The sequence below is a fragment of the Balaenoptera ricei genome, chromosome 2 (assembly GCF_028023285.1).
Source record: "Balaenoptera ricei isolate mBalRic1 chromosome 2, mBalRic1.hap2, whole genome shotgun sequence".
Taxonomy (NCBI): domain Eukaryota; kingdom Metazoa; phylum Chordata; class Mammalia; order Artiodactyla; family Balaenopteridae; genus Balaenoptera; species Balaenoptera ricei.
In genome coordinates this window covers 177650772-177669180 of record NC_082640.1, presented here as the reverse complement: position 1 = coordinate 177669180, position 18409 = coordinate 177650772, and the positions used below count along the sequence as shown (strand labels likewise).

At 41.9% G+C, this 18409-nt stretch overlaps 2 protein-coding genes across 13 annotated transcripts in view; one reads left to right on the top strand and one right to left on the bottom strand.

The window, feature by feature from the left end:
* The window catches only part of LOC132359955 (interferon alpha-inducible protein 27-like protein 2A), a 68852-nt gene that overhangs the window by 29481 nt on the left and 20962 nt on the right, over window positions 1-18409 (bottom strand). For 4 of the 12 annotated variants that reach the window (XM_059914915.1, XM_059914902.1, XM_059914912.1 and 1 more), the window contains exon 1: window positions 2351-2479. The exons of 1 other annotated variant lie outside the window; for it this stretch is intronic. The gene's annotated coding sequence lies outside the window, so the exon portion shown is untranslated. Of the gene's footprint in view, window positions 1-1812; window positions 2288-2350; window positions 2567-2988; window positions 3066-18409 lie in introns of those variants that run through there. 7 more of the 12 variants (XM_059914907.1, XM_059914903.1, XM_059914910.1 and 4 more) reach the window with 7 other exon arrangements.
* Window positions 2581-18409, top strand: part of LOC132359950 (ATP-dependent RNA helicase DDX24-like) — a 49339-nt gene continuing 33510 nt past the window's right edge. Inside the window, 3 exon segments of the mRNA XM_059914885.1 lie at window positions 2581-2664; window positions 3276-3373; window positions 3990-4709. Coding sequence (XP_059770868.1) covers window positions 3995-4709 — 715 coding nt within the window. The 5' untranslated portion in view covers window positions 2581-2664; window positions 3276-3373; window positions 3990-3994.

Below are 18409 nucleotides of genomic sequence, written 5' to 3'. Positions count from 1 at the left end.
CTTCTGTTTTATGTTTTGGTTTTCTGACCGTGAGGCATGTGGGATCTTATCTCCCCGACCAGGGATCGAACCTGCACTCCCTGCATTGGAAGGCGAAGTCCTATCCACTGGACCGCCAGGGAAGTCCCAGTAAATGTGTTTTGAATGAAAGAATGAATAAGAAGGAAAAAGGGGAAAGTGAGAATCTCAGTGTGAAGCTGGGGGGAAAAGGAGGGGCAGGAAATGGAAGAAGGGGCAGAATCAGGGGTGGAAGAGGCCTCTGCTTGGAATATGCTTGAATGTCCTGGGAAATGAGGCTTTGTCCCTTGTGCAATACAAGGACATGAGGGACCAGACCTAGGACCTGTCTGTCCCCCACCCCCATCCCTGCTTAGCTTTAGGACAACAGCCCCAAACAGCTCAGCAAAAACTGCTCCAGTTTCCCCTGGGATACTGGGTGACACTGTCCATGGGACACAGAGGGGAGAGGTTTTCACAGCAAGGTTGCAGGAGCCCCTCCTCCACGTCACTTGGTATCCAATCTACTTTCCTGGCAGAATTCAGGGTATGAGGGACATCCCCCTCCTGGAGAAACAGGCCTATTGGTTTCTCTGAATTTCCTGTCACTAGAAGACAGCTAGAAAGACAACCTATGGAACAGTAGAGATTGGTACCATCAGACCACATGTGACATTAAAAACACCACAAACAAGGGTAAGAGACATGGAATCTACTGAGGGGAAAAAAAAAAAAAAACCCAATACCCTTTGCATCACTAGAATCCCCAATGTAAAGAGAGTTCTTATGAAACAGTTTTTCAAAAGAACTGTCTTTAAAAAGGAACTCAGATTAGAAGAGGTGGTTCCTAAAAAAAGAATTATACATGGCCAATAAATATTTGAAAACGTGTTCAATCTTGCTAATACTAAAAATCATTTTTAAGAGATAACTTTGTGCGTGTGTGTGTGTGTGTGTGTGTGTGTGTATGTGTTCCATGCATCTATTAGTCAGGGTTTGGCTGCAGATAACAGAAGTCACTCTAGGTAACTTAAGCAGAACAGGTTTTTTGGGTTGTTTTGGTCGTGCAGCGGTCTCCATGGGTCACCGACCATGGGACCGGCCTCTGTCTCGGCGGCCTGAGGAGCCTGAGGGCCCTTGGGGTTCTGGGAGCCTGGGTCCCTCAGTGATGACAGCTGGGCAGCGTTTGGGGACCTGGCCCTGCGGGCGCCACCAGCTGAGATCTGCCTCCTTAGCGGGGCCTGGGCACTGGCGGGAGGACCCTGACCGGCTGCTGGACTAAGGCTCCTGGGCAGGGTAACCTGTCTGCACAGGGAACCCCTCCTCTTAGGCAGTGCCTGGACCTCGAAGGGTGAAAGTTGTGCCTTGGGACCTTGCCCTTCCTTGTCAGAACAGAGAATAACATTTGTTTGGTGGAGGCTAACAGGAACATGGTAATCAGACTGTGACCTGACCTCAAGAACAAGGGATGTGACACCAGCAAGTTTGCAACCACTAACCACGCCCCTCCCTCACCTTTCCTATAAAAGGGCTTTGCTGAAAGCTTGGGGAGTTCTGAGTTTTTAAGGCATGAGCCACCCGTCTCCTTGAAGGGCCCTGCAATATACCTTTCTCTGCTCCAAACTGACGTTTTGGTATTGTTTGGCCTCACTGTTTGTCAGGCACACAGACTTGCCTTCCGTAACATGACCTCTTCCTTGGGTTTGATAATTTGCCAAAAGGCTCACAGATCTCACGAAAGCACTTTACTCACCACTACTGATTTATTACAAAGGATATTAAAGGATACAAATGAACAGCCAGATGGAAAAGTACCTATGAGGAAGTCCGGAGCACAGGAAGTGCAGTCCCCGTAGACTTCAGGCACCAGTTGGGCACAGACTATGCCACCCAGACTCTTGGGGACACACTGGCAAGTTCCTCCAAGAAATGAGTTAAGCTGTGTCCCATGGTGGCTCCAGGGTGGTCGGGAGGCTCACTCGACCTAAGCTTGGTGAATTCCCCCATTGTCCTTTAGGACTTCCCAAAGTCACCGGACATAGAGACAGTGCGTGGGAAAGGTTTCCCAGATGGTCTGGTGATCCCCACATCGAAAAAATGATTAACTACCGTGAAGCTGATTTCTCTCCATATAACAAAGGACCCAGTTTAGCTTGATTATTGCAGGCAGCCCGACCTTCCCCAACCATCAGTGAGCAACAGGCGAGGCATGAAAACCTGCGGAAAACAACACCTCCAATACAGGCTGGTTGAGTTGTAAATTAAATGCTAAAACGTTTGCGAGGCTCCAGGCACACAGCCAGTACGTAAACAGCCACTGCGCTAAAACCAAAGCAAGAATACAAGAACTTACGTTCCCACACATGAGCTAGAACAGAGCCCCTTCAGAGGAGGTACGGCGGGCTCCACCTGTTGCTCCTGCTCCCTAAGCCCGAGAGGAGGACCTACCCGCGCAGCCCATTGCACCAACCGTTCGCGCTCTCGGTACCTGGACTGCGAAAGCCGCCCCCCGCAGCGAATTAACGGCGGGGTCTAGAATGGGGGCGGGACTTCCTTCCCAACGCGCATGCGTGCGTGTGCGCAAGCCCCTCCCCGGAACTGCGGTGGACGCTGCCGAGGAGGGCTGGTGCAGCAGTGTCTGAGGCGGTTGGTCGGCGCCCCTACACGGTGAGTACCGAGGCCGTAGCGGGGCCGAGCCCGGAGCCGGCACCCGAGAGGAGCTGGAGGCGGCCTCCCAGCGCGTGGCTCTCCAGGCTGTTGTGTTCTCGGGACCAGAGAGGGCGGCCGCCGGCCTCGTCAAGCGGCCTGGCCGACCCTGCGCCGGGGGCCCCTCGGTTTCTCTGCTTCGTGAGCCGGTTCGTGCCTGACGCGAGGCGCCAGCGCCGGGCTCCTGGCCGGGCGCCAGGAGGAGCGACCCCCACCCCACCCCCACCCCCGCTTGCTCTGCGGGTCGCAGTCCGCGTGCTCGCCCCCATGTGCCTCCCCTCTTACCCCCGTCGTTGATCCGGGTTGCTTGTGATCGCGGCGTAGCCCGTGCTGGGGGTGAACCTTCGTTGCGCTCTGGGTTGCTTTGCCGGCGGGGCGCCATGCTGAGCGGTTCTGGACGTGCGTCACCTTTTTGTCTTCGCGTGACGATCCAAGGAGACACACACCGTCATCATCCCCGTTTTCCAGACGAGGAACTGAGGCTCACAGTGATTAATACGTGCACCGCAGACCCAGAGCTGGCCAGTGACGGGTCCAGATTTGAACCAAGGTTTCCCTTTGTCTTTCCACAGGATCTATTTTTCTCGGCCTTTCTGAAAGGGGAGAACGTGGCTCGAGTTCCAGTCTGACGACTTGTGCATAGATCACTTGTTTTTAAATCACTTAAAAGGTAATGAAAAAGCTGGTTGGGTTTTAAGCCATTTGGCAAAGGCCAGAGTGGTGGCAAAGGCATCTGCCCTCTTGGGGCAAGGCTTGAGAAGGAAGAAGGCTCTGTGCACTCTTAATAAAGCTGTCCCCCTCACCCACCCTCCAGCGACCCCCTCAGGTTCTTATTCAGCCTTCAAAATGGCTTGGGAGTGGCAGGCTTCACCCACCACGCTTTAGAGAATGTTATTTATTGCAGAGAACATTTTGTGACCTAGCTAGTAAACCCCTCCCCCCTTTTAAAAATATGAGAACGTTGTGGTTCAGAGAGGATTAAGCAGGAGCTGCCAAGGGCACACGAGCGGTCGGCATTGGATCTGGAATCCAGACCAGATCTCGCTCATGTGTCTTTGCCACACCTCCTGTGTCCCCTCTGTTGCAGGCCAAGCTGCCCGCTCTGCGGGTACAGTTCTTTCCTTCTTTGATCTTCTCTAGCTGGCAGCATCAGCGTTAGAGCCATCTTTGTGTCTTCACTTCTTTGCAGGGCCTGATACTCTGTAGGCTGCTTAGAAACTATCTGTTGCCTCAGAACCCTGTGCTTCTCAGTTGCCAATCTAATGGAACATTTCTCTCCTTTTCAGCAACCATGAAGCTGAAAGAGAAAAAATCGAGGCCAGAGCCCCCAAACTATGGCAGAATTCAGAGGAAGGGCATCAAAGTTGTGGGAAAATGGAAGCAGGTGAAGATTGACCCAAATATGTTTGCAAACGGACAGATGGATGACTTGGTGTGCTTTGAGGAACTGACGGATTATCAGTTGGTCTCCTCTGGGGAGAGTTCCTCCAGTCTCTTCTCAAAGGAGGAGCCCAAGAAGAGAAAGTCTCAAGCTGTTTCAGAAGGAGAGGAGGAAGGAGAGTCTACCTCCTCAAAGAAAAAGATGAAGTTGAAGAAGAGTAGAGATGTGGAAACTGAAGGAACCAGTGCCCAGAAAGTGTTTGAGGGCAAAGATACTGAGCCAGGGCCCCAGGGAGATGGCACAGTTTGTCCTGATCCAGAGGTAGGGGAGATGGCATCAGAAAGCCCGGCTCAGACGGTTCCAAAAAAGAAGAACAAGAAAGGGAAAAAAAAATCAGAGCCTCCTCAGGGTACTACTCCGAAGGTGCCCAAAAGAGCAAAGACGTGGATGCCTGAAATGCGTGATCACAAGGCAGATGTGTCAGCTTGGAAGGATCTGTTTGTACCCAAGCCAGTTCTCTGAGCGCTCAGCTTCCTAGGCTTCTCTGCGCCCACACCAGTCCAAGCTCTGACCTTGGCACCTGCCATTCGTGACAAACTGGACATCCTTGGGGCTGCTGAGACAGGTAAGGGCATCCTTATCTGGCCAGGGCAAGATTGCTGCTGGATTGAGCTGTGGCTGCTAACAGGCTGGTTGGCTGGGAGACGGGAATGTTGGGGGCATGACCACAAAAGCACTGTTGAGTGAAGGTTTTCAGAGGTCGGCTAGCTCTGGGTTGAAAGAGGCCACTTCCTGATTGGTGCCCTAGGCAGGTCACTTTATTTCTCTGCGCCCTGTAGACCCTATTATAAAATGGAGATGGACAACTACAGTACCTGCTTCTTTTGCTATGTGGGTTAAATGTAAGTGCCTACTAAATTTATACATTTACACAATAGTAAACTAGTAACAAAGAACAATAGTAAACTAAAATTTACACAGTGCATTGTAAGTGATCTGTAAATGGTAGTTTTTTTCCAGGTCTTGAGCCTTTTCTGAATGGCTCAGAGGTAAAGTAGGGCTAAGATCAGCTCTCTGGAGAGGTAGATCTTCATTAGTATAAGGAAGAAGTGTCTCATTCGCAAGAGTTGTCCAAAGATAAAAAGGGCTGCGTTGGGAGTTGGTGGGTTTATTGGCATTGGAAGGATTTGCGTTTGTGATGACCATTGGGTGGATTTGGTAGGCAGATTTGGGCAGGAGGTGCCTGTTGGGACTAGGCATTGTTTGAAGATCCCTCATTCCTTGGGCCACCTAAGACTTTGTGAAGCCAGGACAGGTTGACTCACCCTGGGGAGACTCAACTACTGATGGGGGAAAGAGCAATACAAGCCTGGAACTATTAGTCTAACTTGACCAGCAATAACCAATAGAAATATATATGTAATGTGAGCCACATATGTAACTTAAAATTTCCTAGGAGCCATATTAAAAAAGGTTTTTAGAAAGTGAAAATTAATTTTAACAATATATTTAACCAACTACATAGCATATTTCAGTACGCAATGAATGTAAAATTATTGAGATATTTTACATTCTTATTTTTATACTGTTTTCAGACTCTGATGTGTATTTTCAACTTGCCGCCCATCTCAGTTTAGAGTAACCACATTTTAAGTGCTTGACAGCTGTGTGTGGCTAGTGGCTACTATATTGTATGGCATAGAATTGTAACCAAAAGTGGGGTCCAGCTGCTCGCTGCTCAAAAGCCAATAAAGAGGCCAGGTTGGTGGAAAGGAAAGTTTGCTTTATTTTGGATGCCGGCAGTGGGGGCGGGGGGGTGGGGTGGGGTGGGGGGTGCTCCTGTCTGAAGGCCGACCCCCGCCCCCATCCAGTGGACAAGAGCTTTTATAGATGGAGGGGAGGGGGCCGCATGCAGAAACAGCAGAGTCAGCTGTTGACAGTCATCTTGAAATTGGTCATTGGTGGTCTGACCAGCATCGTCTTCATTGTTTTAAGTACAATTAATCTTCAGTTCCCAGGGTCGGTTTGTTTCCATTTTCTTGAGGCCAGTTCTCGGAATGGCAGGTTATGTCATGGCTACAGTCTGGTCATCATGTAGTTAACTTTTTCCACCTGGTGGGCGTTTTATCTGTAGATACACAGAAGGTATCTACAAGACAGCTCACAGGATATGGCACAGAATATTATCTATAGCCCTTGAGAAGGAACTAAAGGTCCTTAGCTATGCTTATTGACTAAACTTTTATCATTTGGTCTTGTTGGACTGCTTTCCTTTGCTTCTGCATTTTCTCACTTCTCTGATTAAACTTATTCTTTGGCTGAAGTTTTTCCACAGACAAAGGCAGGCAGAGGACATGGGAGGTGAGGACCATAGGGTCCTGCTCCATTTCAGAGCTAGACCATGTAGACCAGCGGTCCCCAACCTTTTTGGCACCAGGGACCGGTTTTGTGGAAGACAGTTTTTCCACGGAAGGGGATGGGTGGTGGTTTCAGGATGATTCAAGTGCATTACATTTATTGTGCACTTTATTTCTATTATTGTTAGTTACATTGTAATATATAACGAAATAATCATACAGTTCACCATAATGTTGACGGGAGGCCGAGCTCAGGGAGTAATTTGAGCAATGGGGAGCGGCTGTAAATGCAGATGAAGCTTCGCTAACTCACCGGCCGCTCACCTCCTGCTGTGCGGCCTGGTTCCTAACAGGCCACAGACCGCTACCGGTCCATGGCCTGGGGGTTGGGGACCCCTGATCTAGACACTCTGTGCCTTGGATTTCTGGAAGTGTGGTCAGGAAACTTGAGGTGAGGTCCTGTATAAGAGTCATAAAAATGGAAGAGGGAGAAAAACCCAGGAAAGGGGCATAGAGGTAATAGTAATACCTTAGAACATTTATTTAACATTTAAAATACGTCACGCCCTGTGTTACCTGCATGAACTCAGTTTCTCAAAACTACCCTGAGGTAGGTTCCGTTATTATTCCCATCTTACTGAAGAGGAAACTCGGCCTCATAGAGGGTAGACAGTGTCCCTAAAACTGCCCCACTGAAAAGCGGTAGTGCTTGAATAGTTCTAGACTAGGTCTCTGTGCTGTTAAGCATTCAGCTACACTACTTTGGTATGTGCAGAGAGGCCTGGAAGTCTGTTTCCGGAAGGCAGAGGAGAGATGTGAGCCACTGTGGCTCGAGAGTGACATTTGGATTTATACCACAGCTCCTATCAGGCTATTTCTATGGAATGCTGTGAATCCACAGGTCCAAGTCTCAAAGACTTTTGGGGCTGTGGGCAAACTGCTGCCAATGCAGATAATGAATATATCCATCACCCCCAAAAGATGTTTGGGCCCCTTAATAATCCCTCCTTCCCTACCTAGGCTCCCCTCCTTGTTCCTCCCCAGGTAACCTCTGATAGTCTTTCTATCGCTATCAATTAGTTTGCATTTTCCAGAATTTTAAAATGGAATCATACAATATGTATTTTGGGGAGGGAGAGTGTCTGCTCTTTAACTCAGCATACTTTGAGATTCAGCCATGTTACTGCAAATACCAGTGGTTCGTTTCTTTTTATTGATGAGTAGTATTCCACTGTATGGATAGAGTGCAGTTTGTTTATCTGTTGATGGATATAGTTCTGTTCTTCCTAGTTGTGGGCATTTACAAGTAAAACTATCATAAATATTGGTGTATCAGTCTTTGTATGGATATATGCTTTGATTTCTGTTGGGTAAATACCTAGGTGTGGAATGGCTAGGTCTTATGGTAAATGTAACTTTTTAGGAGTTTTCCAAAGTGATTGTACCATTTTACATAATCACCAGGTTATGAGAGTTCAGATTGGTCCATGTCCTTGCCAGTACTTGGTGTGGTCAGTCTTTAATTTGATTTAGACTTTAAAAATTTTAGTGATATTTCCTTGTGGCTTTGATTGGTATTTCCCTAGTGACTAGTTGAGCAGCCTTTTCGAGTGCCTAATTGTATCCATATTATCTTCTTTGGTGGTGTCTGTTTAGTTCTTTTGCCCATGTTTTAATTGGGTTGTGGTTTTCCTATTATTGAATTCATAATATATTCTAGATACACTTCCTTTATCAAATATGTGATGGGCATTCTTTTCTCCCAGTCTGTGGCTTATTTCTTCATTCTTCTTACAGTGTCTTTCGAAGAGCAGGAGTTATTTATTCTGATGAAGTTTAAATGATCACTTTTTCTTTTACAGATGTGCTTACCTAAGAATCCTTTGCCTAACAAGATCACAAAGATTTTCTCCTATATTTTCTTCTAGAAGTGTTACTAGTTTTAGGTTCTGTGTTTCAGTCTGATCCTTCCTGTGTTAACTTTTATGGGGAGAAATACAGATCAGAGGTTTGGTTTTGTTTTGCATGTGGCTATCTAATTATTCCAGCACCGTTTGTTGAAAAACTACTCTTTCTCCACTGAATTGCCTTTGCATCTTTTTTGAAAATCAGTGACCATATAGGTGTGGGTCTATTTCTGGAGTCTTTTCTTTGCCATTGATCTATTTGTCTATCTTTACTGTTTTCCCAATACGTCACTATGTTGGATACAGTAGCTTTAGAATAAGTCTTTTTTTTTTTTTTTTTTTTTTATAACATTATACCAGAACATATAAGATTTTTAGAAATTTCATGTAATGTCTGAAACATTTATATTAACATATTTCCATACATATTTGCATACAAATACAAATATAAGATTTTTAGAAATTTCATGTAATGTCTGAAACATTTATATTAACATATTTCCATACAAATAACCGAATGAAAGTTTAGTATTAGTTGTTTCGTTTGTTTTTTTATACTGCAGGTTTTTTTTTTTTTTTTTTTTTTTTTTAGAGTGTTCAATGAACCTTCTTTTCAAATTGAAAACTTAATAATTGTCACCATTTGTCAGGCGTAAGTCTAGGTGTCTCACATATATGATCTCTTAATTTTTACAGATCCACTCAAGGTAACCATTCTTTTTTTTTTTTTTTTTAAACATCTTTATTGAAGTATAATTGCCTTACAATGGTGTGTTAGCTTCTGCTTTATAACAAAGTGAATCAGTTATACATATACAATATGTTCCCATTTCTCTTCCCTCATGCATCTCCCTCCCTCCCACCCTCCCCATCCCACCCCTCTAGGTGGTCACAAAGCACCGAGCTGATTTTCCTGTGCTATGCGGCTGCTTCCCACTAGTTATCTATTTTACATTTGGTAGTGTATATATGTCCATGACACTCTCTTACCCTGTCACATCTCACCCCACCCCCTCCCCATATCCTCAAGTCCATTCTCTAGTAGGTCTGTGTCTTTATTCCCGTCTTGCCACTAGGTTCTTCATGGCCTTTTTTTTTTTTTTTCCCTTAGATTCCGTATATATGTGTTAGCATATTGTATTTGTTTTTCTCTTTCTGACTTACTTCACTCTGTATGACAGACTCTGACTCCATCCACCTCATTACAAATACCTCCATTTCATTTCTTTTTATGGCTGAGTAATATTCCATTGTATATATGTGCCACATCTTCTTTATCCATTCATCTGTCGATGGACATTTAGGTTGCTTCCATGTCCTGGCTATTGTAAATAGAGCTACAATGAACATTTTGGTACATGACTCTTTTTGACCTATGGTTTTCTCAGGGTATATGCCCAGTATTGGGATTGCTGGGTCATATGGTAGTTCTATTTGTAGTTTTTTAAGGAACCTCCATACTGTTCTCCATAGTGGCTGTATCAATCTACATTCCCACCAACAGTGCAAGAGTGTTCCCTTTCCTCCACACCCTCTCCAGCATTTATTGTTTCTAGATTTTTTTTTTTTTTTTTTTTTTAAACATCTTTATTGAAGTATAATTGCCTTACAATAGTGTGTTAGCTTCTGCTTTATAACAAAGTGAATCAGTTATACATATACAATATGTTCCCATTTCTCTTCCCTCTTGCATCTCCCTCCCTCCCACCCTCCCCATCCCACCCCTCTAGGTGGTCACAAAGCACCGAGCTGATCTCCCTGTGCTATGCGGCTGCTTCCCACTAGCTATCTATTTTACATTTGGTAGTGTATATATGTCCATGACACTCTCTTACCCTGTCACATCTCACCCCACCCCCTCCCCATATCCTCAAGTCCATTCTCTAGTAGGTCTGTGTCTTTATTCCCGTCTTGCCACTAGGTTCTTCATGGCCTTTTTTTTTTTTTTTTTTTTTTTCCTTAGATTCCGTATATATGTGTTAGCATACTGTATTTGTTTTTCTCTTTCTGACTTACTTCACTCTGTATGACAGACTCTAACTCCATCCACCTCATTACAAATACCTCCATTTCATTTCTTTTTACGGCTGAGTAATATTCCATTGTATATATGTGCCACATCTTCTTTATCCATTCATCTGTCGATGGACATTTAGGTTGCTTCCAGGTCCTGGCTATTGTAAATAGAGCTGCAATGAACATTGTGGTACATGACACTTTTTGACCTATGGTTTTCTCAGGGTATATGCCCAGTAGTGGGATTGCTGGGTCGTATGGTACTTCTATTTGTAGTTTTTTAAGGAACCTCCATACTGTTCTCCATAGTGGCTGTATCAATTTACATTCCCACCAACAGTGCAAGAGTGTTCCCTTTCCTCCACACCCTCTCCAGCATTTATTGTTTCTAGATTTTTTGATGATGGCCATTCTGACCGGTGTGAGATGATATCTCATTGTAGTTTTGATTTGCATTTCTCTAATGATTAATGATGTTGAGCATTCTTTCATGTGTCTGTAGGCCATCTGTATATCTTCTTTGGAGAAATGTCTATTTAGGTCTTCTGCCCATTTTTGGATTGGGTTGTTCGTTTTTTTGTTATTGAGCTGCATGAGCTGCTTGTAAATCTTGGAGATTAATCCTTTGTCAGTTGCTTCATTTGCAAATATTTTCTCCCATTCTGAGGGTTGTCTTTTGGTCTTGTTTATGGTTTCCTTTGCTGTGCAAAAGCTTTTAAGTTTCATTAGGTCCCATTTGTTTATTTGTGTTCTTATTTCCATTTCTCTGGGAGCTGGGTCAAAAAGAATCTTGCTGTGATGTATGTCATAGAGTGTTCTGCCTATGTTTTCCTCTAAGAGTTTGATAGTGTCTGGCCTTACACTTAGGTCTTTAATCCATTTGGAGTTTATTTTTGTGCATGGTGTCAGGGAGTGTTCTAATTTCATACTTTTACATGTACCTGTCCAATTTTCCCAGCACCACTTATTGAAGAGGCTGTCTTTTCTCCACTGTATATGCTTGCCTCCTTTATCAAAGATAAGGTGACCATATGTGTGTGGGTTTATCTCTGGGCTTTCTATCCTGTTCCATTGATCTATATTTCTGTTTTTGTGCCAGTACCAAACTGTCTTGATTACTGAAGCTTTGTAATATAGTCTGAAGTCAGGGAGCCTGATTCCCCCAGCTCCATTTTTCGTTCTCAAGATTGCTTTGGCTATTCGGGGTCTTTTGTGTTTCCATACAGATTGTGAACTTTTTTGTTCTAGTTCTGTGAAAAATGCCAGTGGTAGTTTGATAGGGATTGCATTGAATCTGTAGATTGCTTTGGGTAGTAGAGTCATTTTCACAATGTTGATTCTTCCAATCCAGGAACATGGTATATCTCTCCATCTATTTGTATCATCTTTAATTTCTTTCATCAGTGTCTTATAATTTTCTGCATACAGGTCTTTTGTCTCCTTAGGTAGGTTTATTCCTAGATATTTTATTCTTTTTGTTGCAGTGGTAAATGGGAGTGTTTTCTTAATTTCACTTTCAGATTTTTCGTCATTAGTGTATAGAAATGCAAGAGATTTCTGTGCATTAATTTTGTATCCTGCTACTTTACCAAATTCATTGATTAGCTCTAGGAGTTTTCTGGTAGCATCTTTAGGATACTCTATGTATAGTATCATGTCATCTGCAAATAGTGACAGCTTTACTTCTTCTTTTCCGATTCCGATTCCTTGTATTTCTTTGTCTTCTCTGATTGCTGTGGCTAACACTTCCAAAACTATGTTGAATAATAGTGGTGAGAGTGGGCAACCTTGTCTTGTTCCTGATCTTAGTGGAAATGGTTTCAGTTTTTCACCATTGAGGACAATGTTGGCTGTGGGTTTGTCATGTATGGCCTTTATTATGTTGAGGAAAGTTCCCTCTATGCCTACTTTCTGCAGGGCTTTTATCATAAATGGGTGTTGAATTTTGTCGAAAGCTTTCTCTGCATCTGTTGAGATGATCATATGGTTTTTCTCCTTCAATTTGTTAATATGGTGTATCACATTGATTGATTTGCGTATATTGAAGAATCCTTGCATTCCTGGGATAAACCCCACTTGATCATGGTGTATGATCCTTTTAATGTGCTGTTGGATTCTGTTTGCTAGTATTTTGTTGAGGATTTTTGCGTCTATGTTCATCAGTGATACTGGCCTGTAGTTTTCTTTCTTTGTGACATCTTTGTCTGGTTTTGGTATCAGGGTGATGGTGGCCTCGTGGAATGAGTTTGGGAGTGTTCCTCCCTCTGCAATATTTTGGAAGAGTTTGAGAAGGATAGGTGTTAGTTCTTCTCTAAATGTTTGATAGAATTCACCTGTGAAGCCATCTGGTCCTGGACTTTTGTTTGTTGGAAGGTTTTTCATCGCAGTTTCAATTTCAGTGCTTGTGATTGGTCTGTTCATATTTTCTATTTCTTCCTGGTTCAGTCTCGGCAGTTTGTGCATTTCTAAGAATCTGTCCATTTCTTCCAGGTTGTCCATTTTATTGGCATAGAGTTGCTTGTAGTAATCTCTCATGATCTTTTGTATTTCTGCAGTGTCAGTGGTTACTTCTCCTTTTTCATTTCTAATTCTATTGATCTGAGTCTTCTCCCTTTTTCTCTTGATGAGTCTGGCTAATGGTTTATCAATTTTGTTTATCTTCTCAAAGAACCAGCTTTTAGTTTCATTGATTTTTGCTATTGTTTCCTTCATTTCTTTTTCATTTATTTCTGACCTGATCTTTATAATTTCTTTCCTTCTGCTGGCTTTGGGGTTTTTTTGTTCTTCTTTCTCTAATTGCTTTAGGTGCAAGGTTAGGTTGTTTATTCGAGATGTTTCCTGTTTCTTGAGGTAGGCTTGTATTGCTATAAACTTCCCTCTTAGCACTGCTTTTGCTGCGTCCCATAGGTTTTGGGTCGTCGTATCTCCATTGTCATTTGTTTCTAGGTATTTTTTGATTTCCCCTTTGATTTCTTCAGTGATCACTTCGTTATTAAGTAATGTATTGTGTAGCCTCCATGTGTTTGTATTTTTTACAGATCTTTTCCTGTAATTGATATCTAGTCTCATAGCGTTGTGGTCGGAAAAGATACTTGATACGATTTCAATTTTCTTAAATTTACCAAGGCTTGATTTGTGACCCAAGATATGATCTATCCTGGAGAATGTTCCATGCGCACTTGAGAAAAATGTGTATTCTGTTGTTTTTGGGTGGAATGTCCTATAAATATCAATTAAGTCCATCTTGTTTAATGTATCATTTAAAGCTTGTGTTTCCTTATTTATTTTCATTTTGGATGATCTGTCCATTGGTGAAAGTGGGGTGTTAAAGTCCCCTACTATGATTGTGTTGCTGTCGATTTCCCCTTTTATGGCTGTTAGTATTTGCCTTATGTATTGAGGTGCTCCTATGTTGGGTGCATAAATATTTACAATTGTTATACCTTCCTCTTGGATCGATCCCTTGATCATTATATAGTGTCCTTCTTTGTCTCTTGTAATAGTCTTTGTTTTAAAGTCTATTTTGTCTGATATGAGAATTGCTACTCCAGCTTTCTTTTGATTTCCATTTGCATGGAATATCTTTTTCCATCCCCTGACTTTCAGTCTGTATGTGTCTCTAGGTCTGAAGTGGGTCTCTTGTAGACAGCATATATATGGGTCTTGTTTTTGTATCCATTCAGCCAGCCTGTGTCTTTTGGTGGGAGCATTTAATCCATTTACATTCAAGGTAATTATCGATATGTATGTTCCTATTCCCATTTTCTTAAATGTTTTGTGTTTGTTATTGTAGGTGTTTTCCTTCTCTTGTGTTTCTTGCCTAGAGAAGTTCCTTTAGCATTTGTTGTAAAGCTGGTTTGGTGGTGCTGAACTCTCTCAGCTTTTGCTTGTCTGTAAAGGTTTTAATTTCTCCATCGAATCTGAATGAGATCCTTGCTGGGTAGAGTAATCTTGGTTGTAGGTTTTTCTCCTTCATCACTTTAAGTATATCCTGCCACTCCCTTCTGGCTTGCAGAGTTTCTGCTGAAAGATCCGATGTTAACCTTATGGGGATTCCCTTGTGTGTTATTTGTTGTTTTTCCCTTGCTGCCTTTAATATGTTTTCCTTATATTTAATTTTTGACAGTTTGATTAATATGTGTCTTGGCGTGTTTCTCCTTGGGTGTATCCTGTATGGGACTCTCTGTGCTTCCAGGACTTGGTTAACTATTTCCTTTCCCATATTAGGGAAGTTTTCAACTATAATCTCTTCAAATATTTTCTCAGTCCCTTTCTTTTTCTCTAAGGTAACCATTCTTATTCCCATTTTACAAATTAGAAAACTTGAGTTCAGATGAGTAAGATTTGGGATTTGAACCCAACTTTGACTTTTCCCCCCCATATCACTCTTATGCTGCAGGTTCTTATTAGGCATCAATTTTATACACATCAGTGTATACATGTCAATCCCAATCGCCCAATTCAGCACACCACCATCCCCACCCCACCGCAGTTTTCCCCCCTTGGTGTCCATATGTCCATTCTCTACATCTGTGTCTCAACTTCTGCCCTGCAAACTGGCTCATCTGTACCATTTTTCTAGGTTCCACATACATGCATTAATATACGATATTTGTTTTTCTCTTTCTGACTTACTTCACTCTGTATGACAGTCTCTAGATCCATCCACGTCTCAACAAATGACTCAATTTCGTTCCTTTTTATGGCTGAGTAATTGTCCATTGTATATATGTACCACAACTTCTTTATCCATTCGTCTGTTGATGGGCATTTAGGTTGCTTCCATGACCTGGCTATTGTAAATAGTGCTGCAATGAACATTCGGGTGCATGTGTCTTTTTGAATTATGGTTTTCTCTGGGTATATGCCCAGTAGTGGGACTGCTGGGTCATATGGTAATTCTATTTTTAGTTTTTTAAGGAACCTCCATAGTGTTCTCCATAGTGGCTGTATCAATTTACATTCCCACCAACAGTGCAAGAGGGTTCCCTTTTCTCCACACCCTCTCCAGCATTTGTTGTTTGTAGATTTTCTGATGATGCCCATTCTAACAGGAGTGAGGTGATACCTCATTGTAGTTTTGATTTGCATTTCTCTAATAATTAGTGATGTTGAGCATCTTTTCATGTGCTTCGTGGCCGTCTGTATGTCTTCTTTGGAGAAATGTCTATTTAGGTCTTCTGCCCATTTTTGGATTGGGGTGTTTGTTTCTTTAATATTGAGCTGAATGAGCTGTTTATATATTTTGGAGATTAATCCTTTGTCCGTTGATTCATTTGCAAATATTTTCTCCCATTCTGAGGGTTGTCTTTTCGTCTTGTTTATGGTTTCCTTTGCTGTGCAAAAGCTTTGAAGTTTCATTAGGTCCCATTTGTTTATTTTTGTTTTTATTTCCATTACACTAGGAGGTGGATCAAAAAAGTTCTTGCTGTGATTTATGTCAAAGAGTGTTCTTCCTATGTTTTCCTCTAAGAGTTTTATAGTGTCCAGTCTTATATTTAGGTCTCTAATCCATTTTGAGTTTATTTTTGTGTATGGTGTTACGGGGTATTCTAACTTCATTCTTTTACATGTAGCTGTCCAGTTTTCCCAGCACCACTTATTGAAGAGACTGTCTTTTCTCCATTGTATATCTTTGCCTCCTTTGTCATAGATAAGTTGACCATAGGTGCGTGGGTTAATCTCTGGGCTTTCTATCTTGTTCCATTGATCTATGTTTCTGTTTTTGTGCCAGTACCATATTGTCTTGATTACTGTAGCTTTGTAGTATAGTCTGAAGTCAGGGAGTCTGATTCCTCCAGGTCCATTTTTTTCCCTCAAGACTGCTTTGGCTATTCGGGGTCTTTTGTGTCTCCATACAAATTTTAAGATGATTTGTTCTAGCTCCGTAAAAAATGCCATTGGTAATTTGATAGGGATTGCATTGAATCTGTAGATTGCTTTGGGTAGTATAGTCATTTTCACAATGTTGATTCTTCCAATCCAAGAACATGGTATATCTCTCCATCTGTTGGTATCATCTTTAATTTCTTTCATCAGTGTCTTATAGTTTTCTGCATACAGGTCTTTTGTCTCTCTAGGTAGGTTTATTCCTAGGTATTTTATTCTTTTTGTTGCAATGGTAAACGGGAGTGCTTCCATAATTTCTCTTTCAGATTTTTCATCATTAGTGTATAGGAATGCAAGAGATTTCTGGGCATTCATTTTGTATCCTGCAACGTTACCATATTCATTAATTAGCTCTAGCAGTTTTCTGGTGGCAGTTTTAGGATTCTCTATGTATAGTATCATGTCATCCGCAAACAGTGACAGTTTTACTTCTTTTCCAATTTGTATTCCTTTGATTTCTTTTTCTTCTCTGATTGCCGTGGCTAGGACTTCCAGAACTATGTTGAATAATAGTGGTGAGAGTGGACATCCTTGTCTCGTTCCTGATCTTAGAGGAAATGCTTTCAGTTTTTCACCATTGAGAATCATGTTTGCTGTGGCTTTGTCATATATGGCTTTTATTATGTTGAGGTAGGTTCCCTCTACGCCCACTTTCTGGAGAGTTTTTATCAGAAATGGGTATTGAATTTTGTCAAAAGCTTTTTCTGCATCTATTGAGATGATCATATGGTTTTTCTCCTTCAATTTGTTAATATGGTGTATCACATTGATTGATTTGCGTATATTGAAGAATCCTTGCATCCCTGGGATAAATCCCACTTGATCGTGGTGTATGATCCTTTTCATGTGTTGTTGGATTCTGTTTGCTAGTATTTTGTTGAGGATTTTTGCATCTGTATTCATCAGTGATATTGGTCTGTAATTTTCTTTTTTTGTAGTGTCTTTGTCTGGTTTTGGTATCAGGGTGATGGTGGCCTCATAGAATGAGTTTGGGAGTGTTCCTTCCTCTGCAATTTTTTGGAAGAGTTTGAGAAGGATGGGTGTTAGCTCTTCTCTAAATGTTTGATAGAATTCACCTGTGAAGCCATCTGGTCCTGGGCTTTTGTTTGTTGGAAGATTTTTAATCACAGTTTCAATTTCATTACTTGTGATTGGTCTGTTCATATTTTCTGTTTCTTCCTGGTTCAGTCTTGGAAGGTTATACCTTTCTAAGAATTTGTCCATTTCTTCCATGTTGTCCATTTTATTGGCATAAAGTTGCTTGTAGTAGTCTCTTAGGATGCTTTGTATTTCTGCGGTGTCTGTTGTAACTTCTCCTTTTTCATTTCTGATTTGATTGATTTGAGTCCTCTCCCTATTTTTCTTGAGGAGTCTGGCTAATGGCTTATCAATTTTGTTTATCTTCTCAAAGAACCAACTTTTAGTTTTATTGATCTTTGCTATTGTTTTCTTTGTTTCTATTTCATTTATTTCTGCTCTGATCTTTATGATTTCTTTCCTTCTGCTAACTTTGGGTTTTGTTTGTTCTTCTTTCTCTAGTTTCTTTAGGTGTAAGGTTAGATTGTTTACTTGAGATTTTTCTTGTTTCTTTAGGTAGGCTTGTATAGCTATAAACTTCCCTCTTAGAACTGCTTTTGCTGCATCCCATAGGTTTTGGGTCATCGTGTTTTCATTGTCATTTGTCTCTAGGTATTTTTTTATTTCCTCTTTGATTTCTTCAGTGATCTCTTGGTTATTTAGTAACGTATTGTTTAGCCTCCATGTGTTTGTCTTTTTTACGTTTTTTTCCCTGTAATTCATTTCTAATCTCATAGCGTTGTGGTCAGAAAAGATGCTTGATATGATTTCAATTTTCTTAAATTTACTGAGGCTTGATTTGTGACCCAAGATGTGATCTATCCTGGAGAATGTTCCGTGCGCACTTGAGAAGAACATGTAATCTGCTGTTTTTGGATGGAATGTCCTATATATATCAATTAAATCTATCTGGTCTATTGTGTCATTTAAAGCTTCTGTTTCCTTATTTATTTTCATTTTGGATGATCTGTCCATTGGTGTAAGTGAGGTGTTAAAGTCCCCCACTATTATTGTGTTACTGTCGATTTCCTCTTTTATAGCTGTTAGCAGTTGCCTTATGTATTGAGGTGCTCCTATGT